We start from the raw sequence: 14429 nt of genomic DNA, 5'->3' as shown, positions 1-14429 counted from the left end.
AAGGTCTACCATGGGACAGACCAAAGCAACAGAGACTGAAGAACGGAGGAGAAAAGGGAATAAATGTTCAAACTTTATTATATTATATCTTTTTTTGCTACAGGAAGAAATCCGCATCCACCAAAATACCAGACACTAAGGGCTGCAAGAGTTGTTGTGTGGGTAAGATACTATTAATCGCTATACTGATGGTTGACTTTTATGGCCATGTTCTCCTGGTTCATTCTTCATTCCACTTCTGTTATTTCCAGCTCATAATGATTCATCAGGCAGCTGGTTCCTATGTGCCGCTCTAGAGGCCTCAGTACTTTTATTGGAATGGTACCAACCTCTTGAAAAGTTTATGTTGCTCAAGGTAATTGTCTCATCTTCAATCTGTCCTGCTAACTTTTAGGTCAGTCTGTGCTCTTGTCCCTTTGTCTAGTGTAACTTATGCCCCATGTTACTCAAAGCGCCATTCCATTTCAGCTAAATGGTAAGGATAATTTTTAGAAAATTTTTGAGAAAATTTTTAAACTTTGCTACCATTGTTCCCCAATGTGGACCACTAATTTCATATTGTCTCGACCCAGGGAGTCATTTTTGCATATTGTTATTGGCATCTCTTATTGAGTAATGCCAGGAGGCTTAGACAAAAGGAAGTGAGCACATGGCTCTCAGAAGTGGTTGTCACTTTTCTTGCCAATACAGATGATTGGACATACAAATGTAGTCTGCATGGATCTTGCTAAGACAATGAAGTGAGTGGCCGCCATTTAAGTACATGTAACATAAATCAGAGAGCAGGGATGTGGTATGGCCCACAAAAGGAACCATGTCCATCTATGTGGAGTCTACGTCTGAATTGGGTCCAAGCCTGAAGAAGGAAGCCACTGATGACAAAATCAAAATGGAGGAGGAGGCCCCATGAGCTGCACAGGCCTCAGCGATAATCATTCTTCATGGTGTATTGTGGTTACATATAGACCAGATCTTGAAGAGTTTTGTCTCCATGGTTGGGGAAAGCACTTTTATCTAAAAACCATTGGTAGGGTAGTAGCTTCTGTAAGATATGTATTCTCCAGGGCAAGAGCAGTCAAGCGGCCTTTATTTAACCGTTCCTTTGACAAAAACCTGTTAATATTCCTAGTAAGACCATTACTTTGCCTGATATTTTGCCTCTTGAATGTTCTAATATCCCAGTATCATCACTAACTTGTGTCTTCTTCTTTCATTTAAGCACTTTGACTTCCCGCTACCATGCCCCTTGAAGATATTTGAAATGCTGGTGGTGCCAGGAGAACAGTATCCAGTAGTGTGTATTGGAGTTAGCAAGGGGTCATCCCCCTATTGCAAAATTCAGTTTCAGATCATCAACCTCAATTCATTGACCTCTTGGTTTACAGACCACAGGGATGGTAAGTTGGTGAAAATGATCAGTTCACAGACAATTCTACAAACTGTTGATTTCGTAGACATTACTTAAGGTATTTTTCCTTCATTTATTTTTCTGCGTACTATTGAGGGCGGGTAACAAGCAGTAATATTTTTCTTGTGTCTATTGATATGATCTAATTGTTTATGTGTCTTTTTTTTTTTTACCTTTTATTAGAGGATTCTTGGATGGGTCCAGTACAAGTGACGCAGTTTGGTCATGACAAAGTCTTGGTACTCTCTAACAGTAAGGACAACCTCCATCTGTCCGTTTTCCTTTCTCTTTCCCTTACTTTTCTTCCTCCAGCTCTTTTGAGTCTCCAGCTAAGGACATATGTCCACAACTCTTCTTTGTTACAGATACACTAAATTTAGTGAACAGCAAAGGAGAATCACATCATTCATTTTATTTTCCTACATTTTCTTTCCCAGTGGAGTCCATAGGTGAGACCTCATTGCTCATATAGCATGTTTGATTTTTTTTCTTCTGATGGCATATTCTCTTATATCCATGTCTTGTGCTTATATCATTCATATTCTATTTCTTCTGCTTTACATTGTAATGATTTTTAAAATATTTGATGCACTTATTTTGTATTTTCCTATCATCTGTTGATGGTAAAATTCCAAATAATCCTAAGCGTCAGTGCAGTTGTTTTAACCAATCCTTAAAGGGATTGTCTGGTTTAGAAAATGAGTGCCCAAATATCCTTTTAGGGCATTCTAAAGTAATGGAAGGGTCTCATATTCAAGACCTCTATCCCTTAACAAGAGCGGAGAACAGCATGAAAGAGCATCTCCTTCTGGAGGACCTGACACATCCATGCATTACACGGATGGCCCAATGATTTCACTAGGAAATATGCAATGCTTTATTTTTCCTGTGGTGGCACTGCAGGGAATTATACGCCTAATGCCCCTCCCAGATTACAGCTGATCCCTGGAAGTCCCAGCATGCCCTGAGATCAGCTTACTTTCAGGGAATCCTTCTTACAAAAAGGGATTGGTCAAAGTGGACAACCCCTTTAACAGAGAGCCATCTATATTTCTAATCTCAATCCCTTATTCTAATTAGGAATATTTGCTATTTATCTTCCCAGCTCTTTCTGGAGACTGTATCCTGGTTTTGAGGAACAAAGGTTTCCAGGTACTGAAATTACAGTCTGCAGAGGTAAGCCAGCATTCTCTTCGCGTGGTGTATATGTGGATATATATATATATATATATATATATATATATATATATCTAGCATTATTCACATTATTCATTGAGGTAATATTGTAGGTATATGGATTAGGGTTTCTTTTTAAATTGTTTTGTCATTTTCTTTGGTGAACCCAGTTGTGTTGTTTAGAACACAAATTCTATAATATAATATGCTGTGGTCACCATATTAACTGTGGGTCTTAAAGAAAGAATAAACCTAGAAATTAGATGTAAAAAAGAGAAACTTGCTCATGATCTCAGCAGTATTTTCTGCAGATCCTGAAACAAACAGTCTTGTAGTAATCCTGCAGGGAACGTTGGTGGTAATTTTCTCCTGATCCCATCCATTTACAGCTGATAATGACTGAGGTAAGGTACTTAGTCAAATGGTGGCGTTCCTGGTCTTCTATTGCAGACACAGTAGTGGGGAGGGCTCCTTCTGCAGCCAGTTGCCTTACAGCCAAACACAAGTTTATAAAAAGGAACGGGAAGGGAAAACAACTCATATTTACCAAAGTCCGAGAACAATCTACACTGAGGTTCCTTCAGCACAATTTAGGGGGACATATAAAAGATAATTAGTGCTTAGCATCTGGCAATCACTACATCTCTAGGCTACTATTTCTATGATCTGTTATCTTCCTCAGGTGCTGGTTGACTGTTTAGATCGCAGTTTACGCTTGTTGTCTTCAGACAGGTGAGAAAATGGGGACTCCTTACTTGTCTCTTTCTTCTTTCGATAATGTTAAGGAATTGGGTCAATATTAATTAAACACTACTCGTAGCCTACAATAACAAGAAGGACTACAGAGAAGTTTAATTTCCTTGCTTTTGCCCTGTAGACCTTTGAGGAGGTGCAGGCTGTGTTACTTCAACCCGTATGTGCCAAGTCCATTGACAGGCTATAGATCGGCATGAACAGCTGCCGTTAGTATATTGTCCGCTCTGCACAGCATCTGTGGGGAATATGAAGTCACCACGGCCAGTTATTTTAATTCTCCAATAACATATTATAGAATTGTTAGGATTGCTTTTTAATTTCCCTGTTTTTTTCCATAATTACACCTTCCCACCTTGGCAGAGACCTGTGCACAGAGCCTGTGGTAGGTATGGAGTCCGTATGCCTCTGTCTGCCTCTGTCTGACATTGGAGGCACAATATGGTCGTATAGACTTATATTGGTACCGTACCATACAACTTGGAGGTTGTATGGAGCCATTATATGGCCATGTGCATGAGACCTTGTGGAAAGACCTACACATCTGAAGACATCATCTTTTTTTTTTCACAGAAGAAAGATCATAGTAGAGGCTTCACGATCTGATAACAGCAACACAAACTTGTACATCCATGAATGCTAACCTTCCAATGGACAGGATAATAAGCCTAGGTCACCAACGTGCTTCCCAAGAGTACAAATCCAGGATCTTCTGCTGCACGACAACTAGAGAAGAGCAAGGAACCGTAAGAAGACATGACTTTTTGTGACACCTTGTAGGATGAGCTTGGAAAAGGACTGGTATTCGTCTTGTTGTATAAGCTTTGTGTATTGGCATTGCTGTGGCAGTATTGTGGGAGATACTGTCTGAATGTTTATGTAGTAAAACTGTTTTATGCACTTTTAATAAAAGTTTGTTCTACTTGTTCTCGTTTTTTAACCATTTGACAAGTTCTTGTCAGTATCAAAAATAGCATTCAATGAATATGGACGACTAATAAATAGCAAATTACTGTTTCTCTACTCTTCAGCTAGGTGTATATCTTAGGCTCTGTTCACATTGCCTAAAGTGAACTTACACAATATGAAGCTAATTTATTCCACTTGAAGTCCAAGTGTTTGTGCCAAAGTGGGTTAGTGTATTAAGAATGAAAAGACTACATGTCTTACAGCGTCGTCAATAAATATTTTATTACAGACAAAAAAGACAAATGTTGCACAGTGAGCGCCAACTCCCCCCATCCCCCTACACATAGGCTTACCCCTATATCCCATAAGGGACAGATTATTATGTTACCACAAATCTGAAGCCATATGGGTGTAAGGGGAGATATTTTTACAGAAAACACAGGGAAATATATTGCTGATTAGTTGGGTGGATGTTGTGCTTTCCCATATGGAGTTGTAGACGCAAAATATTTGAGAGAAGGGATTGTCACAACACACGCAACACCATTCGAGACAACATTCAGGCAGCCATTGTACTAAGGAGTCAGATCTCCTTTGCAGCAATACGGTAAACGTTCATACTTGCAAACAATACTAATCCCACATTGTCATACTGTGATATTTCTCTGACACTGGGAGGTATAAGGCACTAGAATAGAGCAACATATGTAACATCCCCATCGACAGTGACGACAACTTGCAGAAGCGGCCATAAAGCTTTGTGCTTGTGTCTGACAATGGAGGACTATGGACAATTCACAATCATGTAATGTAGGAGCACAAAGCTTGGCAAGGTCAATTCAGAGTCTAGCAAAATGAAAACATTTCCTAATTGATTCTTTTTTTAATTTTTGTTTCATTTTGAGAAAAACTGAGAATTTCTCTGCAACTCGATCCAGAACAAGGATTAACTACTTAATAGCAAACATAAAATTAGTTAAAGCTGTGTTGTAGCTATGAGGATGCTGTTGATTGCCTTGCTACAAACAAAACGGCAGACAACATTTTTAGCAAAAAGTCTCCAATCATAGTTCATATTCAATTACCACATGGTTACTAAAATATACCAGGTTGTGTATTGTGTTCACAGATCAATGGTGAAGTCTCTAGTTTTATTTAAACCCTTACTTGTACACAAAAATGTTCTCACCCGATACCCATAACATGTCGGAAGGGTTACGTCTAGCAGAACAAAAAGATTCACCACCATCAGAAGAGTGATATTAAAGTAACGGTAATACACAAACTAACAATCTCAGTCCGTAGATCATCATTGCGCAGTTCTTTGAAGCACTTGTGACTGCACTTCTCTATAGAAATTTTTGTTGGCAGTGAAGACATTGACATATCGATACTTTGCTAATTCTTGGTGGCAGTGAGAGAGGACATCAAGGCAACAGGTTCCTGAAGAGCATTGGGCAACACCTCTGAGAACCTGAAACTTACCATGTCAAGTCCTGATAAAGTCTTTGAATTAAATATAAAATGCTCTGCAGGAGCTACGGAGAGCTCTGCAGGAGTCTTGACGCTTAAGATTAGGTGGTCTTCAAAGACATCTGGATTTTGAAGATATAATAATATCCAGTTAGTAAATTGATGCTCTTCAGAATCACGTCTGTATAAGAAGAAACAGAGGTGGATTATCTCTCCAATGTCTCTTTCAGGTTCTTGGATCAAAGTAATCTATATCTTGAAATATCCGTTATCCAAGCTGATCTTCATAAGTTTTTCGGAAACAGTCTCCAGCTGGGAAGAAATCCCAACACCTCTCTTGATACATCTTCCAGACATAGGATTCCTCCAAGAGAAAAAAACATATAACACTTTGAGTGTACAATGTCATCCTAATGACATGCCAGAGGTTGTACAGGGTTAGAAAATCTGCACGTGTCCAGGAGTTGTGTCTGGGATTGCAGCTCAGCTCCATTGAAGTGAATGGGGATTAGCTGCAATTCCCCATACAACCTATGGACATGTGTTAAGGGAGAAGAAAAAGAGATACACGGCGCCACATAGTGCAATAAAGCAAGGAGTACAAGGAGCAATCTAATGAAGAAAATTGCTCACCTTTGTTAGTGGATACCGTTAAGTATCTCACAAGCCAGAAAGCTGCTGCCAGGTCCGTGCACAAGCAAAACGAGTTTTGCTGTCAATATGGATCAATAATAAGGGAAAAAAAGGGACCAACGGCGCTGCTATGAACGATGTCGAGGCAAGAAATGATGATTAATGTTTTATTGAAAGAGGCAAAGCCTCTTTCAATAAAACATTAATCATCATTTCTTGCCTCGACATCGTTCATAGCAGCGCCGTTGGTCCCTTTTTTTCCCTTATTATTGATATGGACATGTGTGGCGCTGTTTTTGGAATATAACAGCCATGTTTTTCTATTCCTATACAAAAGGGGAAACCCCGTCAAAGATACGTGTCATGGATACATGTGAGAAAAACACATTGGTGAAGTCTTTGATCATGGACCACCACGAAAACTCCCTTGTTATAGAAATCAATAAAAAGAATAATGGTGGATGGAATCTCACCTGCCCGGTGTGTTCTGTATCATCCTTGTTAATTAAATACATCAAGAAGAACCTATAAACAGAAAGTACAGAATATGTCAGAACATATTACATCTTGTTTCGGACGTAGAACTCTAATTTCGTAATTTTCTAAGCAACCAACCCTACAACTCACATATAATTAGCCAAGTTATGTTCTTCAAAGGTATGTGTCTCAAAGCCGTGCGGTGTCGTGTCAAAGTAATCACTGCCAATGCCACAGATGAAGCATTTGGTCTGGAGACAAAATACAAATAAATGCTAATTACAAAGAAAAAATTCCGGGATACGCTATACGGTAAAAAAGTTGCCACATAATAAAGTAAAACACAACATGAGAATAGGGTTATGCCCGTTGCACACGACCAAGTGCCACTGAGGCCATTTTTCACGGCATACGAGTGGCACCCGATAGTTTTCACAGACCCATTCACTCTAGCGGGTGAATCAGGTCAGTGAAACGGACCCGACTTTCCGATCTGTGGAAAGCTAGGACATGTCCTATCTTTCCACGGATCATGGACGGGACCCGGCCGGCACCCACGGTTGTGTGCATGAGGCCTAAATAAAAAGATGAAGGATGAGATAGTAAATGTCTGAAAAATTCGATAGAATGGAAAGGAAGTTAGATGAGCTACAGGAAGTAACTAAGGTTTGTCACGAAGTATATAGAGCAGATACTCATTAAATGTAAGAAAAATAGAGTGAATATAACACAATAAGGAAAATGATGGATTAATGGTGGAGCAATGACTGAAGATTGTGGCCATCAATGAAGAGTAACCGGTTGATGGGGGTGGAACATATTGAGTTTTAGTAAATACTGTCACCTCCATATCTTCCTTCACTTGCTCCTGTTGGTCTCTGAGCTCTCCAAATGCATCAATGATTAGACCTGATGGAAGGAAACGTGTATTAGTTATTATGGGTTACGACCATGAGATTTCTAATTATTTGTTTAACAATAAAGCCATTAGATTGGTCAGATAATGTCAGACATTGATGTTTTGGACTAAGAAGAGTAACCTACCCTGAATGATGGCCAGAAGGATGACAATGACAAAGAAGAAGAACGTAATGTCAAAGACAACACGATAAAGTTCATATTCGTCTCCTGCGGGGTCTTCAATCTCATCACCAATACCTCCACCAGCTCGTACCCCAACATACATATGGAAGAGATAACACTGTATGGAGGAGAGTCCAAAGAATTGTCTATTAGCCATGGTAACAAATACCTGAATCATTAACAGTTTATCACCCTTTTTCTTACACTTGGTTGAAAAGCTTAGAGTGTAGCTAAACGTTTGACAAACTTCTATGTCATAGTGACATGTTAGAAGTTTGGATTGGTGGGGGTCCGAGCGCTGAGACCCCCACCAATCACTAGAACGAAGCAGCTGAAGCCCTCGTGTGAGCGCTCAGCCGCTTCGTTTCTGTTTGGCTTTTTCCAGAAAGCCGATGTATCAGTGTACGGACTCATAGACTTTCTATTGAGTCCGTATACCAATACATTTATTTCCGGAAAAAAACGAACAGACACGAAGCGGCTGAGCGCTCACACGGGCACTTCAGAGGCTTCATTCTAGCGATTGGTGGGGTTCTCAGTGCTCTGACCCCCACCAATCCAAACTTCTGACATGTCACTAGGACATGTCAGAAGTTTGTCAAACATTTAGCTACACTTTAAAAAAGTTTGACTGCCACTCTAGGATAGTGGCAATGGTAGAGTAATCACCATAAAAAAGATCTTGTGTAATATCAAATATCAGATTCTAGCTCAAAATAAATATAAAACACAACTAGACAGACGGTAATTAAGGGTTCTTGCAGATGGTTGTATAACAGATCCATATTACATAACCCATAGAAATCTACGGGCCCATACTGTATCGCTTTGTGCCTCTGATTCCATAAGGAACCCGTGAGAAAAAACGGTGGCATGTGGGTTCTATGGTAGAATACACTGCCGTAAGGAAGCACCTTTTTTTATACCTCATATGCAACCGTAGGGACTCCATGTGTGTTATATAGCCTCCATGGACATGGCTTTGCCATGTGCCTAAACCCCTAAATAAAGATATTTGATAGGATACTCACAGTCATCATATCATCACACTTCATGTCCGGTTCATCCTCATCCTCACTCTTGTTATAGAATTTACGGAAGAAGTTGAAGGCGACCACCGTATAAAGATATACAACCACAGCCAGGAGTCCCACTGTCATCATGAGCTGCCAGGAGATTTAAGAAATAAAGAAGGGTGAGAAGGACCTACAGATCACAAAAAAAAAAGGACTTCTAGAAAAACATTTCTCTCTACTAGATATGGCAGGAAAATGTAGAAGAACTCTGAATTAAAATAACGTGGTAGGTATATCTGCAGCCCTCGGTAAAATTCCATATGGTACTCCATATAGATATAGCAGAGCTGAATTTGTGAGATGTAACAAAGAAATCTGTGCTATTCCATTTACTGTCAACTAATAGGTAGAGAAGACAGAGGAGTCAGGAATTGGACCGCAAACCTGTTTGCCGTTGTGAGTGACCGATGATAAGATAGTACGTAGGGTCTTCACTCCCATAGCGATATCCAGAAGATGAGCCGCATAGAAGAAGTTGTTGTAGTGTCCAAGAAAGGACATGACTGTATACCACACCAGGTATAGAAAAGTCTGGTGGTCAAAGAGAAAATAGGAGAAAGTCACTTGTTAAAATGGAATACCACATCCTGGAGCTATAACTACCAAAACCTACAAAATTAAAGATCTCAACCACAGATCCTATATTATCAGCTATGTATAGACCTTAGATGAAGTATTTCACATAAAGACTGGCCGCATGGATTATGATATTTGGATAAACGTTTTTAAAAGACCCAATTTATCATGGAAGTACATGGATTTGCAGGTGGCTACAAGAGTGGAAAATGTTGCATCTTTTAAAGCAGTGGTGGGCAACAGTCGGCCCAGGGGGGCATATGTGGCTGTATATATCACTCTCCATTATTTTGATCAGGAGATACAGAAACGACTGAGCGATTTCCGTATCTCCTTTGGACTATAATGGATTGCGGCCATTTCTCTAGTGCAAATTGAGGAAAGCAGGACGATGAATGTAATGGCGGCCCTGGTTGGAGTCAAATGTCTCAACTTAGGGACCTATAATGTGCTAGGTTGTCCACCACTGTCCTAAAAGTAAAGGTAGAACAGTATAGAGTGCAGTATAGACTAGGTTTATGAGTGATCTTAGTTATGATATACTAACAATTCACCATATTTCCTAGTATGAAAATATATTCCCCCCATACAAGTCAATGGAGGTTAAAATATGGACATAGGTTAAACTCCATTGGTTTTATAATAATGGATTCGCAAAAGAGGCATATTTTCACAGATTTTTTTTCGTCTCTATCCATAGCCTTTTCCCATACAGAGCCTAAAAGTTATAGTAGTCTACTTTAGAAATTATACTTACATTGTCTGTGAAAACGACTCCAAATTTCCAGATCTGGTATTTTATGTCAATGGAGGTCAACCTGTAGTAAAGAAACAGTAAGTCTAAAGACGGGACATGACTGTATACAGTTTGTAAAGTTTGGCCATAGTTCATAAATGCACAAGATACGAAAGATATTTATGAAAATGAGAGGATAGAAATAAAATAATATGTTACATATTGAGGAAAGATTTACTTTGTAAAGGAAACTGACTGGGTGGTGAATGCCACAGAGATTCTCTGTCTGGAGTTCCTTTATTCCCTATGTCATGCTTCATGCCCTCAGACATTAGACATAAACATCGCCATACACATTCAATAGCTGTTGTTCTGCCTACTGCTATTCCTAACAAACTCCCCATACACATTAACGCTAGTCCATGTGTTTTCAATGAGGAGCGCAGCAGCGTATTTCCCCTGAGAAGAAAAAGGATCGGGCGTTGAAATTTAACATGTCCAATCCTTCTTTCCCCTGACATCATCTGTTGGGGGGAGAGTCGGGAGGTACCCATACACATTAGACAGTTGGCCGATCTAGCTGGAATTAATCTAATTCCTTGGAGTGTTCCTTTAGGGTATGTGCACACGTAGTGACCAACAACGTCTGAAAATACGGAGCTGTTTTCAAGGGAAAACAGCCCCTGATTTTCAGACGTTTTTTGAGCAATTCACTTTTTTCGCTGCGTTTTTCGCTGCGTTTTTCACGTCCGTTTTTGGAGCTGTTTTTATTGGAGTCTATGAGAAAACGGCTCCAAAAACGTCCAAAGAAGTGTCCTGCACTTCTTTTGCCGAGGCTGTATTTTTACGCGTCGTCGTTTGACAGCTGTCAAACGACGACACGTAAATTACAGGTCGTCGGCACAGTACGTCGGCAAACCCATTCAAATGAATGGGCAGATGTTTGCCGACGTATTGGAGCCGTATTTTCAGACGTAAAACGAGGCATAATACGCCTCGTTTACGTCTGAAAATAGGTTGTGTGAACCCAGCCTTAAAGTGTAACTAAACTTTTTAAAAACTTTTGACATATTATAGTGACATGTCAAAAGTTTTGATCAGTGGAGGTCTGAAACCGCCACCGATCACTAAAATGAAGGGGTAGAAGCACTCAGATGAGCAATGTGCCGCTGAGTTTTTGATTGGCTCAGCAGGGCTTTTCTCGGAGCGTTGCACGGGCACACTAGAAAGTCTATGAGTCTGTACATCGCTCGCTCGGCCGATCAGAAGCTAACCGGCACAGCACTCACCCAATCGCTTCTGCCACTTCATTTTAGCAATCCGTGGGGGTCTCTGTGCTTGGACCCCCATTGGTCAATACTTCAGACATGTCACTATGACATGTCAAAAGTTTTTTATAAGTTTAGTTACACTTTAAGTGTAGGAATATTGGGAATAAGTTCTGCAACAAAGAAAGGATAACACAAAAAGTTAAGATCCATGGGTGATATAGACGTTATAGACTCACCAAGTTAGGAGAGATTTATCTGGCTGTGATTTCTTTCCACTCTGAGAGGTGATTTCTAGACTGGCCAGGTCCATTCCCAGTAGTTCTGCGATTCTTTCCCGGCCATAGATGTCTCCGTATTTGTCCAGTACCTTGAAGAAGAGAAGAGTTTACTTTGTGTGAGGCTGAGACACAAACATTATGAGACTATGTCGATGCATTTAATGCTATTACCTTTCGTTTTACGAACTTGTCCCAGTAATTGCTTGGAAATGATCTGTAGAAAGTGAATAAAACAGGAAAGCAGTTGAGTAAACTCGATATCCTCAATCTTTAGTTTGGTTTCTTTGGTTTACAAATCAGGGAAACAAAAAAGACAGTGCAATCTTTTTTAACCTTCACCTACAGTAGAAACTTACGGAGTATTTAAGACCAGACGATCCCACTGTCCTTTTATGTCATCATCCTCTGGCTGCTCTGTAATATAGACACCATCGAATTCTAGTTTACGTGCCAACTCTTTCTCCCGTTTAAAGATGACCAGTGGTACCTAATGAACAGAAATGCAATATTTCAGGAACCGAGTGTTTTTCCTGTAGTCTACTCACTATTTATAAGACATGACTCTCCTTGGTCTTTCAGGACAGTATCCTCACCTTCAGACAGTTGTAGCCAATGATACACAGGAAGGCAATGAGCGTGTGGACTACAGACAAAACATACAACGTTGGCTGCATATATCCCGTGCTTTCCTCCAAGAAGAAGTATACTATGCTTTCTTCCTCATCTTCATCATCACCGCCTCCCTCATCCAGAATGGGTAGATCATCCTCTAATCCGGAACCTTCAAAGTCATCTTCACCTTTTGGGGCATCAGATACCTGCAAAGATCAATGGAATTGGAACCATTGGCATTTTACACAAAAAAAGATCAAAATACTATCAAATATCAATAGTTATGCTCCCAGAACTCACCTTGTAGAACAACAGAATGAAATTAATAGCAAAGGCCAAAAAGAGTGCCAGGAACCGAAGATTGTAGAAATTCCTAGACAGATAATTCTAGAAAGGAAAGCAAAATATATAAGCAGTGGAAATATAGTTGATATTACTAGCTATGTAGGATTAGATAAATTTGTTTCAATGTAAAATAAATAAATTTGCAGGACACTCAAGAAAGTTTCTGAAAGTGAACACTTCAAATCTGAATGTTGTAATGAGTAATTTATTACCATATTTTAAAAGGAATTTGGGTGCCTTTATTACTGGGGTCAGCAGCCCGAACACAAATCGACAGGTTGATCCCCGATGGGTCCCAAGTTGTTTACGGGCCAAGCACCCACCACTCACTATCCCTCCCTGCTGCGTCCCTACGTTCTACTGAGCATTGGTCCGCTGTTGCCTGCCCCCCGTACAAGTCAGGGGGAGCTTCCCTCCACTCTTCTATTTCAGGGCATCGGCCTAATTGCGCACTGTGGTTGTAGAGCGCCTTTACCATGACAGCTCTGCAGCTTTGCCCCTGTTGGCTCAGGAGCTGCACTCCCGCGCCTCAGTCTCAACCACTGCTTTCCCCAAGCCAAGACACTGACAACATCTTTCAGAATGAGGAAATGTCATGTCTCTACTACTGAAATGTTGTCATGCATCCTGTGAATTCAGCTCTGACTTGTGACCCAGATGGTTAGGAACTGTTGTCCAGAGCTCAATCTGCCTCCCTCTCTTTACCTATTCTGTTTAAGGTAGAAGGCCAGCAGCCGGCTCCCCATGAATCGGTGAGTCCAGTCTCCATCCAGAAACAGTGAGGCAGTGAGTGAGTCCACACCACTCACTGCCTTGCACAACTCCACTGTTTTTGTGCCCTTGCCTGTGTCCGACTCCAAACATTATTATCTAGTATCAGCCTGGCTGAAACTACAGTTAGGTCCAGAATTATTTGGACAGTGACACAATCTTCATTATTTGGGCTCTGCATTCCTCTACATTGGATTTGAAATGAAACAACTGAGATGCAATTGAAGTTTAGACTTTCAAATTTAATTCAAGGGGTTGAACAAAAATATCCTGTAAAACTTTTAGGAATTGCAACCATTTTTCTGCACAGCCTCATTTCAGGGGCTCAAAAGTAATTGGACAAATTAACATTACTATAAATAAAACATTTTTTTAAATACTTTGTAGAGAATCCTTTGCAGGCAATGACTGCCTGAAGACTGGAATGCATGGACATCACCATACGCTGGATTCCTCCTTTGTGATGCTTTGCCCGGCCTTTACTGCCGCTGTCTTCAGTTGTTGCTTGTTTGTGGGTCTTTCTGCCTTAAGTTTTGTCTTAAGCAAGTGAAATACTCGATCGGGTTGAGATCTGGAGATTGACTTGGCCATTGCAGAATATTCCACTTCTTTGCCTTAAAAAACTCCTGGGTTGCTTTCGCAGTATGTTTTGGGTCATTGTCCATCTGTACTGTGAAGCGACGTCCAATCCACCTTGGTGCATTTGGTTGAATCTGAGCAGGAAGTATATCCCTGAACACCAGAATTCATCCGGCTGCTTCTGTCTTCAGTCACATCATCAATAAACACTAGTGACCCAGTGCCGTTTAGCGCCCATGCATGCCCATGCCATCACAATGCCTCCACCATGTT

At 40.4% G+C, this 14429-nt stretch overlaps 2 protein-coding genes across 3 annotated transcripts in view; one reads left to right on the top strand and one right to left on the bottom strand.

Moving 5' to 3' along the window:
• Positions 1-4229, top strand: part of MAP4K1 (mitogen-activated protein kinase kinase kinase kinase 1) — a 28021-nt gene extending 23792 nt beyond the window's left edge. Inside the window, exons 24-31 of the mRNA XM_075836258.1 lie at positions 104-162; positions 252-355; positions 1220-1397; positions 1592-1660; positions 1774-1857; positions 2514-2584; positions 3267-3316; positions 3911-4229. Coding sequence (XP_075692373.1) covers positions 104-162; positions 252-355; positions 1220-1397; positions 1592-1660; positions 1774-1857; positions 2514-2584; positions 3267-3316; positions 3911-3980 — 685 coding nt within the window. The 3' untranslated portion in view covers positions 3981-4229. The remainder of the gene's footprint in view (positions 1-103; positions 163-251; positions 356-1219; positions 1398-1591; positions 1661-1773; positions 1858-2513; positions 2585-3266; positions 3317-3910) is intronic.
• Positions 4230-4513: 284 nt separating this feature from the next.
• Positions 4514-14429, bottom strand: part of RYR1 (ryanodine receptor 1) — a 106476-nt gene continuing 96560 nt past the window's right edge. For both annotated transcript variants that reach the window (XM_075836256.1, XM_075836257.1), the window contains exons 94-106: positions 12762-12848; positions 12443-12667; positions 12206-12336; positions 12021-12063; positions 11808-11938; positions 10322-10382; positions 9373-9519; positions 8944-9078; positions 7874-8030; positions 7674-7738; positions 6980-7080; positions 6826-6877; positions 4514-6083 (exon numbers count right to left, since the gene is read on the bottom strand). In XM_075836256.1, the coding sequence (XP_075692371.1) occupies positions 5988-6083; positions 6826-6877; positions 6980-7080; positions 7674-7738; positions 7874-8030; positions 8944-9078; positions 9373-9519; positions 10322-10382; positions 11808-11938; positions 12021-12063; positions 12206-12336; positions 12443-12667; positions 12762-12848 (1431 nt within the window). In that variant the 3' untranslated portion in view covers positions 4514-5987. The remainder of the gene's footprint in view (positions 6084-6825; positions 6878-6979; positions 7081-7673; positions 7739-7873; positions 8031-8943; positions 9079-9372; positions 9520-10321; positions 10383-11807; positions 11939-12020; positions 12064-12205; positions 12337-12442; positions 12668-12761; positions 12849-14429) is intronic.

Source organism: Rhinoderma darwinii, chromosome 8 (genome assembly GCF_050947455.1).
Source record: "Rhinoderma darwinii isolate aRhiDar2 chromosome 8, aRhiDar2.hap1, whole genome shotgun sequence".
NCBI lineage: Eukaryota > Metazoa > Chordata > Amphibia > Anura > Rhinodermatidae > Rhinoderma > Rhinoderma darwinii.
This window is presented reverse-complemented; position numbering and strand designations above follow the sequence as displayed.